At 36.3% G+C, this 15,459-nt stretch overlaps 1 protein-coding gene across 1 annotated transcript; it reads left to right on the top strand.

Annotated features, from left to right (window-relative positions):
• Positions 1 to 19: 19 nt before the first annotated feature.
• On the top strand, positions 20 to 3,968 carry LOC124366743. The gene is made up of 4 exons (XM_046823345.1): positions 20 to 535; positions 695 to 826; positions 1,574 to 1,828; positions 2,310 to 3,968. Exons 1-4 carry the CDS (start codon positions 431 to 433, stop codon positions 3,966 to 3,968), a joined length of 2,151 nt encoding a protein of 716 aa, XP_046679301.1. The 5' UTR covers positions 20 to 430.
• The last annotated feature ends 11,491 nt before the right edge of the window (positions 3,969 to 15,459 follow it).

The raw sequence follows: 15,459 nt of genomic DNA, 5'->3' as shown, positions 1-15,459 counted from the left end.
GCCGTTAGGACAGTTGGACCTATATATGCATAATGGAACCAACCAACAATTTTTGGGAAATTGAGATATCACCGCCATCTTGAAGAGCTTGAAAGAATTTATACCCTGATTTTTTTACTTTAACTGGCTTTGAAACTACAAATGCAAAAAAAAATCATGAAAAAACATCAAATGCTGTATGTCGGATTCAATATTATGAATAAGGGAACCAAGTGGCTTGGTTCTTTGTTTCAAAATTCAGAGACTGGTTTTGTAATATGCATAACAGAACCAACCAACTTGATTCTCTTTGTTGTGTAGTCTTCATCTTGATCAGCTGTTTTGCATACAGGAACCAAGTTTGAAGTTAGATAAACCTGCTTGCAATACAATAATAATAGAGTAACATAAATGATTGTTTTATGTCTGTATTGTGTCTAAGTGTTACAAAATGGATATAAAGAGAAGAACTTTGTTAATTATGGAAATGGCAAAAGTTCAAACCCCTGATTCTTCTGAACCAGATCATGAGCCTACGTTATTGGAAACTGATCAGGTAAGCACATAATTTTTAGGTTAAATAATAGGTTTTTGAGCCTTGACTAATAATTACTTATATTTATAATGAAATATTGTAATAATAGTAAATATACATTAAAATAAGATGAAATTAATATTTTCCAGTAAAATAAATAATTAATTGCCTTTGTTTCAGGAGTCGACAAATATACAACAAGAGCATAGCTATGTCTGCAATGATAGTCCTATATCACATAAACCTACACAGAATGAAGGAGAAAACGGTGTAGATCTCAATGAAATGTTGGAAAATAACATGCCTGATTTGGTAAGTTTAGATTTGGTATAAACTTATCTGAAGGACAGATACAAATTTATTTCGAACATAACCTAGCCTATAACAATAGCTAACAAACTGGCAAAAGTTTAGGGTAGTGGTGTTAATGGCAGAAAGATTTTTTCTACACATTACTTGCAGTATTACGTACCAAAAACTGGCCTAGCCTTTATTTATGAACTTTTGGTATATATGCAGCAGTTGGTACTTGTGGAAAAATCAATATTTTTTACTAATTTCCATGTAAAATTACTTGCTGAACATGAATATGACGGTCTTTTTTGTCGGAAAAGTCGTTAAATGTTCCAAGGCAGCAGATTACAATCATTGAAATCTGTACTTTAAGTAGCATTTAAGTGAATTTAACAGCGTTTCCGACAAAAAAGACCATTATAATCGTGTTCAGCAAGTAATTTTACATGGAAAAATGTTTAAAAATATATATTTTTCCACAAGTACCAACTGCTGCATAGTTACCAAACTTTTTGTTTGGTATTGGATTTTTTAGTTCAATACTAGGCCTAAATTAAATACTAAATAAAAGGTTTCAAAATATCGCCTATTTGCTAATTTTTTCGATTGTCAGCGTGCAAAGCTGTTAGGTTATATTATTATAATTAGGATTGGTAAGCTACTATTCATGTTCATGACTATCTTATTTAGAAATTATGCCAAAAATGACAAAATACTTCTTTTAATCTGAACTACTTCAATTTACAACTTTATGTTCTGTTCTAGGATACAAGCTACCTGGATATTTCAAAAATGGAAATTGTGTACGACTTTCCAAATATTTCATTTGATACCAGCAAATCACAAGAACCTAGTCTAACAGATTCAATATTAGATGATGGTGATAGTGTTCAATTATCTGGTGCTATTGAAATTACAGATAATATTGGAAGAATGATGGTAGAAAATGGAACTAACCATGCACCAGATGATCTTAACTCTTTTCATATTGTTCCTCATCTGGAAATGGAAGAGCATGAGGTAAGAAAAAGGAATACAAATTTTAACATACATAAATTCTTTTCAGGTCCGTAAAAAATCTTCCAGTTATCTGGTAGAGATCTCTTAATGTCTTAAAATTATTGATCGTTTGTAACATATCTTTGCTCCGGCTCTTAGGCTATGGTACTGTCAATGTTGTATTTTATGAATAGATCATAACCAGAAAATCAGTCGGCTGTACTACTAACTCAACTAAAGATTTTTATTTTAAAGATGTTATGTCTAAAATAAATGGTTGAAAATGAATATTTATTAAAGTATACTTTATACCCAAGTAATATTTTTACTCAAGTTTTACTGAAATGTGTTTAAAGAAAACTCATTCATTCTCCCAGCATGTGATTGAGCATCCAAGTAATTAAATCCATGATCTCTTAAACTTAAGTCCAAGACACTAACCATTAGACTAGCAAACTGCCTATTATGACCCTGAAGCTAATAATCTGTTTTTTTTTTTCAGAGTATGCAAGATGATGACCCACTAATTACTGGAAATCAAAATAATTTAATTAATGTTGGTGAACTAAATACTGAAGAACCGAACATTGAGGATCAAGTAGTCGAAGTAATTGCTGAACCCCAGATTGATAACAACAGAGCAGAAGTAGTAGACGAAACGCCTAGCATAACAGATGATAGCTCTTCTAGTGGTTCTGATTTTGAAGAAATTGACAGTTCAGGAAGACCAAAGAAAGGTAGGAAGAGAAAGTATGCACATCAATCTAGAGATATCAGAAAAAAAAGGAAAAATAGTAATAAAAAATACATTTCTCAAACAGGAAAAGTTGTGTACCCTAAAAACTTCAGGGATTTTCATTGTGCTTGCAAGTGTAATGAGAAAGTGTCACTTGAAGTAAGAAAAAGCACTTTTAAGAAATTTTATGATTTGGGGGACTATAATGCCCAAAACATGTTTATTTGTGCATCAGTACAGGAAGAAAAAACAAAAAGACCAACAGTACAACTATCTAAAAGACAGTTTACAAGGAAATATACAATTAACAATACTGTTATTTGCAGGAATATGTACGTACAAACCTTAAGAGTGTCCACAAAAAGAATTAATACAGCTCTTAAAAAGCTTAAAAACGATAATGTGAAAGATGAAAGGGGGAAATGTGGTGGCAGTAACAAGATTGAAGACAAACGGATTGAAGAAGTCCGAAACCACATTAAAAGAATTCCAGCATACAAGTCCCACTACTGTAGAACGACAACAGAATCATGCTGGTTACCCCCTGATATGACATTGCCACGTATGTACAGTTTGTACAAGGCTGAAGTAGAGCATCCTGTGTCCCAATCAAAATATAATCAAATATTTTATGCAGATTTTAACCTAAAACGGAAACCACTTCAGAAAGACACCTGCAGTACCTGTGACACACTACATGCCCTGGAAAATTCAACTACCAGTGATATAGAGAGAGATGAAATTAAAATAAAACATGAGGCTCATCTGAAATTAGTCGAAGAAGTAAGAGCTCAGTTCAAGGACGACTTACTAACGGCAAAAACTGTTGAATCAAAACAAACGCTGTCTTTTGATCTTCAAAAAACCCTACCATTACCTCGTCTGCCGACAAATGTCATTTACTATAAACGACAAATCATGCTTTATAATCTGGGTATTCATTCGGGGAAAACTGGTAAAGGTCATTTTAATGTTTGGCTGGAGAATACTGCTGGCCGAGGTACTCAAGAGGTTGGCTCTTGTTTGAAGAGGCATATTTTGGAAAATTGTCCTGGGATTAAGGAATTGACCTTGTGGTCCGATTCATGTGGGGGGCAGAACAGGAGCATAAAAATAGTTCTCCTCCTCAAACATGTCCTTAGCTTACACCCGACCTTGGAAAACATTGTCTTAAGGTACATGATTCCAGGGCATTCTTACCTTCCCAATGACGCAGAGTTTGGGGATGTCGAGTGCCACTTGAAGACACAACAGAGAATGTACACAGATTCAGATTACATAAGTGTGATGGAGAATTGTAGGAGAAAGAACAAGTTTATTGTAACAAGAATGGAAAAAGAGGACTTCTTTAGCACATCAGATTTAGAAAAGAAAAATAACAAACAGGAAAGAAGATGTAGATGGAATAAAAGTTGGATGGCTTAAGTTCAGAGAAATTGAAATCTTTAAAGATAAACCTTTCTCAATATTTGTAAGGACAAGTCTAGGTGGACTGCAACAAGAAATTGATATAAAGAAAAAGAAGAAGGTAGGAGCTAATACGTGCTACTTGCGATTAGCAGAAAATTTACCACTCCTATGGCCCAATGGAAAAGGGATTTCATTGCCTAAGTTAAAAGATCTCAAGTCAATCATGAGTTTAATCCCATCAGATGCGAAGGAATTTTACAAACAATTTTCCTCTGACACCAACGTACAAGATGATATTGATGGTTTCAATGCGAATCTGGATTTTGAACTAGAGGCTGAGGAAAATATCAATTAAGTGAATATAGCATTATGTTCTAGTTTTTTTAATTTGTTCTACTATAAAAATAAATACTAGTGATGACGTATGAGAGATGAAAAGATCCAACTTTCATCAACGATGTAACTGATTGTTATAACGTTTTCCACACACTAAAAAATAATACAAATAGATATTATGTAATTTTATTAGTAATAGATTTTTTAATAAAGTTATTTTTAAAATGAGGTGTATTTTTAAACCTTTAATTATTTAGATTAAACAAGATTGCAGGATAATAACAGACATTTGTATCAATTGGTTCCCTTGTGTTATAAAGCTCAAATCATATTATTTGAATTTAAGCATAAGGGAACCAACCAACAATTTCCTTAATATATCAACCAATATTATATTTCTTGCTGTGGTATTTTATTTAACAACTTAATAAAGCCTTTAATATGTTTATTAAACACATCTGGAATATATTTCTTTGTTACTGGGAATGGGGACCCACGCTAAACTTTTAACCTCTTTTTCTCAGTTAGACATCATTGTGGGTTGGTTCCATTATGCATACATACGTCCAGTTTAGATAGATAAAACATAGAGAAAGTTATCTTCCTGGAAGACAGCCACAGTCTCTAAACCAAATCATATTCTAAAGTTTAACAGACAACGTGAACTTCCTGAGTTTTTGCTGCCACATGATATGTTTGATTATCTTAGTCACTTAGTGGCTAGAAGTTTGAAGCCTTGACTATCAGCCAGAATTCAGAGTGCATTAGGATTGTCGGACTACTTTATACTAGTATTAATACAGGGTGCATTATGAAACTAATACCCATGATTTTTTGCGACGCGACTATTTATCGCAGCGCGCTCGGAACGGTTGGATAATGTGATGAAGATTCTGCCCTTTCAAATGCACCCAGTATCATGTCCCTCCAAGCTGTAGGAGTGGTAGGATGTGCCTTTGCACAAAGTCTGTTTTTCGATTGAGTCACGGCGCATAGGAGCGCTCGATGGAACAGCAGTACGCGATCAAATGTTGTGTGGGTCTGGCGAAGAATGCGATGGAAACTTACCAAATGCTTCAAGAGGCTTTTGAGGAGGAATTTATTTCAAGATCTCAATGCGGGAGGTGGCACACACTATCTTCTCCTAAACCCAAAAGAGTGTGCATGAGCAAATCTTGCATTAAAACAAAGCAGATTGTCTTTTTTGAAGCCTGAGAAATCGTCAATTCTGAGTTTGTATCGCAAGAAAAATCTGTCAATGCAGCATTTACCTCAAGCACTGGGAGTCGGTGGGGAACATCCAAGCCCACGTTACTAGGTTCCTGAGAGGCATTCAGTCAAGGAATTCCAAGGGGCTTTTCAGGCGTAACAGAATTATCTATGCAGGTGAAATGATGGAGGTGGAAACTATTTTGAGGACTTTTAACCATTTGTAACAATCGAATGAATACATCTATATTTCTTAGAAGATGGGCATTACTTTAATAATGCACTCTGTATGTATTTTACAGCTTTTAACTGGTGTTTTATTTACTATATTTTAATGGCTCGATAACATGTGCTGTATGTAGTGCAATGAACTAAAATAAGGATCATCCTTTCAGTATTAGTTCAGAAAGTACACTATATTACTGACTTGTTATATACGGAGGATACATAAAAATACCAGATGAAACCAGTAGATCTGCTGTTCTAACGCTTTGCAGTAGTAAAGCATTTCACTATATTTGTTCCGCATAACCTACTGTCTAGAAAAATTGTTTAAAGTAATGAAATTTAGTATTCTAAAATTAATCTAAATAATTTATCTCGGTAGTCGGAGTAAACGGTTTTGCTTGAAAGAACAAACTCAGCTAGTGGTGCTTTGATCTACGATGTGTAGTCAGTCCGTGTTATTTTACTGTCCCGTTTAACAACGGGAGTTGGATAAGTTTAACAACTTATTCGCCGCACATACTATACTACTGTCATAAACTCAGGCACTCACGCAATATAGCGACACAGTAAGCAAAATATGTTTTCCTGGACTGAGCTAAAAATATGTTATTAAAAATAAGCTAAAATCACTAAAGGCGAAGAAATGGTTACCATTAAGCGTGCTATAACATATAGCGCTGTGATAGCCGTCAAACTTCTAGTATTTTTGATTAAAGGCACGCTGCATGATTAGAATCAAAACAATCCCCAGGTATGTGCATAAATATCTAGGATTGTCAACTTCTCCGTGCCTGTTAATGATAACTGGCTCAATGTTCCACATATATATTCTGTACATACTCTTTTTTGAGGATATGCTAAGTCGTGTAATCAAATCAAGGGTTGAAAGTAACGCAGGATTTTTTTAGAAGAATTTAGTTCAATTTTTTATCCATGCGAATGTTAGTTTAGCTCTAGTTCACTTTCCTCTTACGTGCAGCATCTGAAATCTGAGGAGAAGAGGTGTTCTCGTTGTCTCATCAGGTGCACAATTGAGTGCACTACGATGACGATCCAAAATCAAGGTGGAGTAACCGAGTCTTCTACATATAACGCAGCTATGGTGGGAAGAGTTGATTTAATGCGAATGTTGAGGTTGAGTTTACCTCCAGTTTACACTCCTCTTATGTGCAGCATCTGAAATCCGGTTCTGTTGCAGACTTGACTCCTGAAATCTGAAGTCATGTTCGTCTGAAGGGATAAAAAAAAACAGAAGAACGAAGAAGCTCAAGACGAACATTACTTCAGATTGTTTATATAAAAGTGAAGCAATAAGTAGCATCTTGTGGTGTTTCAGATCTAATGTAACAATAACACTTAGAGACCGAATCAAACTCCAACCACGTGAACCGGGATACCGTTCTCCACATGCCTCCTAACATGCCCGGTGAAATTACAATAATCGTAATGCAGTTGTGAATAAAGCGGTGATCACACAGAGCGCTCCTACTGACGTGGTTCTTTTGGGCGACTTTAACGTTTCACAGGTTTATTGGAGAGGAGCTGGCCCTTTGTGCCCTACACAGCATTTCAACTTGTTCAGCGACTGGATGTTGGATTAATCTTGCACAATTTAATCACATTGTTAATCACAGGAATGTTTTCTTGGACTTGGTTTCTTAGACATAAGTCTCGATGTGCTAGCAGACTCTCTGCCCTTATTATTGATGCCCATCGTCCAGCTTTATCCACCACAGCTCCATTGGGCTCTTCAGTATCACAAGTGGAATCCATTATTCCTGATTTTCTTAGATGCAACCTGAAACGGACTCTTGATAACCTGCAATCAATGGACCGTATGATATTACAGTTGGCGATATTTACCCCAGATGTTTGAAACTTTGTGCAATAAGATCCGATCGTCTGTTTTGAAATTCACCCCAGCTAAGAAACTGGGGGCTTCGAGGCTCCCATGCTGGGTGTCCCGTGAGTTGAGTCTCGAACGAGACGTGGATATTGTGAGTTCTCCCGAGCAAGAACTGCATGCCACTTGCTTTTAAGGTAATGCTTTCAAACTTACCAAATTCCTTTGGAGTCTTTTCAAGAATTGTCAGAGAAAGAGCCCTGTGCTCTCCACCCTGAAGTTGGATCATCGTGTTACTTCAGACTCAAACGACATGTGTGAACTTTCCTCATCATTCTTCTCTTCAGCGTTTATTTCTCCTACTGATCCATTGTCACTGCTGGAGGTATCTAATATTCACTGTATATCCTCTTGCCAGGTCACAACCGATAAAGTCCAACAAGTCCTCAATTGCCTGTATCCTAACAAAGCCTGTGGACCAACATTTTTCAAATCGTGCTGAAGCACTGTGTTCTGGGAAAGCTTCATGACTGGTTCCGGAGCTATCTATCGGATTGCAAACTCATCATCAGGTTCGTCGGCTCAGAGGAGATCTGTGCCTCATCTTGCGTACCGCACGAATTGAACTTGGGTCCGGTCTATTCTGCCTTTTTATTAACGACTTTGCGTCTTCATTCAAGACCGACTTACTCCTTTTTGTAGATGACATCAGGATTTTACATGGATTTCCAGAGTTGACGAATTTAGGAACCTACACGATCGCTTGGTTGCTTTAGAAACTTGGTATTACTTCAATAATATGGCCTTGATCGTAGAAAAATGTACAAGCATTAACTCTAATAGAATAAAGTCTCCGATTGTGTTTCAGTGCCGCCTCCAGGCACAAGTATTCAATCGATCAATTTCTGTTCGTGACTTGGGTGTAATTTTTAACCAGCATCTAAGCCTGGCTCAATATTGTGACACCATTTGTACTAAGGCGTATAGAGCTTTGGACTTCTTAACTTGATCCTCATGCTACATGGATAGCCCTTGGATTCTGAAGACTTTATTTTGTGCTTTGTGAGACCATATATCGAGTGTTGTTCAGTGGCGTGGTCGCCAAATCAAGCCACATTACAGAGAGGATTGGGCCTGTACAGAAAAAGTCCTCCGTTTGTCTTCGAATAGGTTTTGATTTTAGAGACGTTTCTCTCGTTGAGCCGTAGGCCTTTCTGAACATGAGCACGTTGTAACGTAGACGATTTGTAAATGAAGCCATTTTCATATTCAAAATTCTTTAATTATGTATTACTATTCTCTGCCCTAGTCAAGCAAGATCTCAAGAACATTTTCTCACCACCATAACCTTAAAAACTACAAAGTATTCAGTACAATGGAGATAATCAAATAATTGGAAAACGTACTGTCTTCTAATGGTGACACTTGATTTACCTGCCTTTAGAAGAACTTTAATGCCTAAACTGTATCATCCTACTCTGTGACCATCGATCGGAAAGGACAGACTTTTAATTAATTTGACAGGTTGTTGCCAAAACAGACAGAAATGAAAGTTCAAACTGTCTCACTTAATCTCAATATTTGTTGTTGTTTTTCCATTCAGCTTACGTAGTAACGGTGTAACATTAGTTGTTCTTTATTTGCATGTCATAACTTGTTTATCTGGTTCATTGTTTTCCTTATTCCATTCAGTAACATCTTAGTCAGTTTGATTTCTGGAGTTGAATTTTTTAATCTTTGGACGTTACAACTTGTATTTATAGCATGTGTCATCCTTTGTTTTAAGTTTACGTTCAACAACACTAGTACGCTTATCTGAATTTTGGTTTACATAATCATATTTGGTATTATGATGGAAATCGTCTTTTAAATTTATAAACTCGTTTCATCATTATTTACTTTGTGGTGTACAAACGTGAACTGTGTTAGAACATTTATAGGAGACATTTTGTTGACCAACAGCGTGTTGTAAAGTTAACCTCTCTCTCTACCATTTTTACTAACTTATTCTCCATTTACTTGTTGTTTCATGTTGGTGTCGGTGATAATTAGTTAATTTTGGTTCATTGTTGCTCAAATGTAATTTTAATGTTGGGGTTGTTATATTTATTTAATATTATTTGTTATCTGTGTCAGTGTTTAAGTTAATTCAGACTATCAGGCTCGATCCAAAAGAAACTAAGTAAGGTTAGTAGGATGGACCCGTCATAACGGATCCAACCACCATGGCCACGCCAGAGAATGTTCTAGAAAACCGAAAAAGCGGTTTTGAGTATTATGGAGACAGAATTTCCTCTAAACGAGCTACACCATAATGAGAAATTAGAATTAAATGCTAGCCATAAAGAAAGTTTACTGAAACAGAAAGTTAAAATCAAGGAGTAAAAAAATGATCAAATGAATCCCGCCAAGTTACCCAAAAAATCATTCATACAAAGATGGTATAATGCAGACTCAGCTGGGCCATATGAGGTTGTTTGTAAGTTCTGTAAATAAAACAAGGGTTAATCCTTTTGCTGTTGGTAAACTCCTCTGTAAGTATGAAGGTAAGATAGACCATATATTAGAAAGGGTAAGAATGTCTCCATCTTTTGTAAAAACCACGGAGGCAGCAAACTCTCTCGTAAGTGAGAATCCTTCTAACCTTATTAACTACCATGTGTTTATCCCTAGTTATAGGGTACAGGTAACCGGAGTAGTTTTTGTTGAAACCAGATGTACTCCCAAATGAGCTAGTAACGCGGGCCCTAAGCCCAATCCCTATATTAGAGGCTTACCGTATCACTAAAAAGGGGAAGGATGGAGTGTATAACACTCACATTATGAAAGTAATATTTGAAAGGTAACTGAGCTTCCAAATAAAATCAAACTAGATTATGTAATGATGTCTGTTGAAAAATACACACAACCTGTAAGACAGTGTTACAGATGTTATTCATTTAATCATGTTGCAAGCGCACCATGTAAGAACACCAACCTATGTGGCAACTGTGGGTGAACCCGCCCATGGCGAAATCTAATGGTGAGCACTGCCAGAAAGCTGCCAAATGTGTCAATTGTAAAGGGGAACACTCCAGCTTTTCCAAGTCATGTCCAGAGTTTAAGAAACAATTAGCTATTAGGGTCAGAATGTCAGAATATAATGTAGATTTCTTCAATACAAAGAGCCACACAAGTTAAACCTCACAAACCTTTTCTCATCAGTGGTCAGTCATAACGTCACAAGTCATAAAGACTTTCCCTCAACTTAACTCTATTAGGCCTATTCAAAAGTCGATCCTCGCAGATAATTACTATAACACTTTAATTGACAGCGAAGATGAGGGTGAGATAACGGAAGAAAGTGGATGGCAACATCTCACTAGAAAGCCAAAGGACAGACGAGCACCTTTTAACAACAAGAACACAACTGTGTCTAGAAACAGAAATTTAAAAACCCCTCATCAAATATCCCTGCCAAAGGAAAAAATTGCTTAAGGTTTATAGGCCTAGTCCTAAGCAAAGTAGGGTCAGGTGAGAGCTTACTGAGAATGAAAGAGCCCCACCTCAAAAAATCGATGGAGGAATTCCAGGCAAAATTATATTTTGAAAAGCTAATGATAAATGCAGCTGCCGATAATGCTGGCAACCCGATGCAAGCTGTCAATATAGTTCTAGAAAATATTAAACAGATTCTCGTAGGCTTGTCAGTGGGTATTAACATCGTCAGTTAATGACAAACAATCCACCTCTTAGGATTATACAATGGAATATTCAGTCTATTAAGTCAAAACATTTTGTTACACTTAATAACATAAAACTCATTGTACTCCAGGAGACCTGGTTATATCCAGAAGAAAAGTTCACCTTTAAAAACTTCAGCACGGTAAGGAATGACAGATATGATGGTATGGTGGTACAGCAATCCTAGTACACAAATATCTAGAATGGAAAGTGGTACCAGTTCCAGGCCTGGAGAACTATCCAATCCAGTTTACAGGTATTGAAATATTAAACTTAGAAAAAATCCTTATTTATATACAACTGCTATTGCGCTCCAAACAAATTATTAGATCAAACTCTATGGAACAAATTATTTCTTTTGCAAAAAGAATCCTCAATCTTAGTGGGGACTTTAACGCTAAACACCCCTACTGGTCCAGTGATGGGCGGAAGGATTATAGAGGAATTCAAATTTTCAATACTTACTATGATTCACATTATATTCTCCTCAATGATAAATCCAGTACCACAGTAGGATCCCCTGGTAGGAGACTCTCTACCATTGATCTTACCTTTGCAAACATTTCAATTGAAACAGAGGATCCTTTCTTGGATAGTGATGAAGGACTCGATGGGTAGTGACCACTACCCTATTGTTATAGATATGAATGTTCAAAAACCAAAATAATCCCACACCATTTTTAGACCAGGCGCAAGTTTCCAGGATAGAAACTTCAAAAAAGCAGACTGGTGTGCATTCTCCAATACTGCCGAGAAAGCCTCTGTACAAATTCTAACTGTCAAGGCCAAAGGTGACATAGAATATGAGGATTTTATGAAAGTTCTGAAAGAATCAATTATAAATGCAGTGCCAAAATATCACAATGGCCCAAAAGGTATTGATTTTAACTCAGAATCCTGGTGGACACCAGAGTGTTCCAGGGCAGTTTGCCACCAGAAGAAGGTATTTTAGCCAATTTACGAAGGAAATGACACCACTGTTAACTATAGCCACTAGAAAAAAGCTCATTATGAAGCAAAACAAATCATAGTCAAAGCTAAACAATCTGCATGGCATTCACTATGCGAAAGATTAAATTATAATAATAACTCTCAAATATGGCAAATGATAAATGGACTAAGGCAAGGAAAGAATGCTTCAAATAGTTTCGAAAAGTAATTTAGCAAATGACAAGGACCTAAGCTATAAATTCATGAAAACTATCTCCCCAGATTATGTTCCAGAAAAATCAGAAACTGACCTCCCCATCTTCATGAAAAATAGTAATAATCACCAACTTGAGGTGAATTCAAAGAAATCGAACTGGAACATGCCATCAAATCTAGGTCCAAGTCCACTGCCCCCGGATTGGATGGTATTAACTATTTAATCTTAAGAATGTTGCCCCTTCAGCCAAAACCCTTCTGCTAATTGTCTTTAACAACATTTGGTAGGAAAGAGCATCCCGGAATACCTGAAAAACATAAAGGTAATAGGCATATTAAAACCAACAAAAGATAGGACATCTGAAACTCATATAGGCCTATCTCATTAATATCCTGTATTATGAAAATATTTCAATTTAATGATTAAATACCGTAGAATGGTTTACCACTAAGAACAAACTTATTCCTGACAACCAATTTGGTTTCAAAAAGAAGAGTGGAAGCAATGACTTCCTGCTGACCCTGATAACCGAAGCTCAGGTAAGCCTTACAAACGATAGAACTGCAGTTGTTGCATCCCTGGACCTAAGTAGCGCCTATGACTCAGTCTCCATACCAACGCTTGCAAGTAAGTTATATGTTTTAGGAATCCCAGCAAAATTTATAATGCACATTTTTAAGTGGTTTAGTTGTAGAACGTTGACCTTCATCAGCAATCAGGGTACCTTCATCAGAACTGCATATAGAGGCCTTCCCCAGGGGTGGTGCTCATCCAATATTATTTTCACTGTATACTGCAGACATCGGTAGGTATATGCCAAGACAGGTACAACCTCTACTGTACGCAGATGACATAACCATAATCTGTAGTCATAAAGAGCTTAGACATTAGTGCAGCTGGGATCCAAGAAGCCTTGTCCAGCCTTGAACAATACCTGTTAAAGGTATCGCTTAATATAAATCCAAGAAAGTGTAACATTATCATAATAAGTAGAAGGAAAGAAATCATAAATCCCACATTGACTGTTGACAATCAAGTCATTCCTGTAGTCAATAGCCATAAGATCTTAGGTATTATAACCGATAATAAATTAAACTTTAAGGAGCACATCCAATCACTGGTAAGCAAATCCCTAAAAGACCTTGACATCCTGAGGTCACTGGCTTGTGGGAGGCTAGGTGTCCACCCGCAGCTTCTAACAAAGGTATATAAAAGTGTAATTAGATCTAAGCTGGAGTATGGTTGCTTTATTTTTGGTCATGCCCCAAAAGTCAACCTTAAAAGCCTACAAATAGTCCAAAACCATGCATTCTCGGAGCTATGAAATCTTCCCCAACTAATACTCTGCATGCAGAGGCAGCATTATCTCCCTTACATATAAGGAGAGAATTCTTAACATAGTAAATATTGTTCAAAAAACTAAGTAATCCATAACATCCATGCTATGTGAATATAAGATATTTTACATGCAGTAGCTTATCATCATAAGTACTGGGTCAAAAAACCCAAACCTCTATACATGGAACTGGTGAATACAGTAGATAATCTGGCGAATCTAAACAATACTGCAGTAAGTGATTCGAATCTTTTGGAATTCGTTGATAGCCCCCTACTGCTTAAGAACTTAAAAATATCATTTGAACTAGAGATTGATGACACAGTTTGGGAAAAAAATCATTACATTACTCCCACCAGAAGCCATTAAAGCATTATTTCTAGAATTAATGAGAAAGAAATATTAAAACTATCTAAGAATTTACACTGATGGCTCACGAAGCAAGGATGGCGCAGGCTCTGCCGTGTATATACAGGACTTAAAAATAGAATACAAATATAAACTTCCAAACCAGGCATCCAGCTATTCCGCAGAACTGTATGCCATAAAGAAAGCTGTTAAAATAGCAAACGAACAAAATTATGATAACATTGTAGTATGTTCTGACTCAAAAGCTGCTATACTAGCCATAAAGGCAGCAAGTTCAGCAGATTATGAAGAAAATCTGGCATCAGCCATTACAATCTGCATGATGAGAGGTAATAAATACTTCACTTTTCAATGGGTACCAAGTCATGTGGGGATAGGTCCCAATGAACATGTAGATAGGCTGGCAAAAGAGGCAACCCAAGCAGGTGAAGAACCAACAGATTTTAAAGTGTCATTGGAAGATTTTGTTGGCGCAATTAAACAATCACTACTTGCCCCTGATAGCCCCTCCCCATGGTATAATAATTACAAACTGAGTAGAAATAAAATAGTAACGATAAATAGACTAAAAATTGGACATGCTTGGGTTAATGAAACCCCATTTAAAATAAATTGTTATTTCACTCCGTAATGCCTCAAATGCAATGCAGGTTCCATAGAAAGTCTTCAACGTTTAATCTTTGATTGTGCGCAATATAACGACTTCAGACATGAATTGCTCACTAAACTGAAAGCGAAGAAAATAAATATGATCCACCTTATATATATTTTAAAGATCTTTTAACGAGCTTTGATATGGAAAATAATACTGGAAATTGTAAGTTTTCTTAAATCTATAAATAAGGTAATATAAAAAAAACATACTAACATAAGTCTTGAAAGTGACCTGTCCCTTAAGAACATGAATGTCTTCACCATGGGTTATAACAAAATGTTCTCTCCAGGGCCCATTTCCTGTTTCTGGACTAGGAAGCCGCCTGAAGGGTCTCTGGCGTGAAGTATTCTATCCTTGGAGTTGGGTGCACAACCGTTCCTATTTAATCCTACACACATCAAATACCTTCCTTAAAGAAATTCCCCCAACTTCTTTCAAAGTAAACACAACAAACAATAGGAAGTATTAACAATAGACTTAAGGTTGTGACTAAAATTAACAAATAAAAACAAAAAATAGAAAACCAAACAGAAAACACCCACAACACCAAGAACAACCTTGTCTCCAAGCATACAACCCTCGTGGATACTGAGTGCAATAGTGAACTTACTGTGTGTAAAAAGTGTAAAACTGGTCATACATACAAGAATGTTTATCCGA

This window comes from Homalodisca vitripennis, chromosome 7 (assembly GCF_021130785.1).
Source record: "Homalodisca vitripennis isolate AUS2020 chromosome 7, UT_GWSS_2.1, whole genome shotgun sequence".
NCBI lineage: Eukaryota > Metazoa > Arthropoda > Insecta > Hemiptera > Cicadellidae > Homalodisca > Homalodisca vitripennis.
The sequence above is the reverse complement of the archived record's forward strand: the minus strand, read 5'-3'. Positions and strand labels throughout refer to the sequence as shown.

What these genes read in the sequence shown, in the direction of transcription:
- LOC124366743 (XM_046823345.1), top strand. Translation starts at nt 431, where the DNA reads ATGGATATAAAGAGAAGAACTTTGTTAATTATGGAAATGGCAAAAGTT. An exon ending in AAAATAACATGCCTGATTTG is followed by an intron (nt 827 to 1,573) that starts GTAAGTTTAGAT and finishes GTTCTGTTCTAG; the next exon opens with GATACAAGCTACCTGGATAT. An exon ending in TGGAAATGGAAGAGCATGAG is followed by an intron (nt 1,829 to 2,309) that starts GTAAGAAAAAGG and finishes TTTTTTTTTCAG; the next exon opens with AGTATGCAAGATGATGACCC.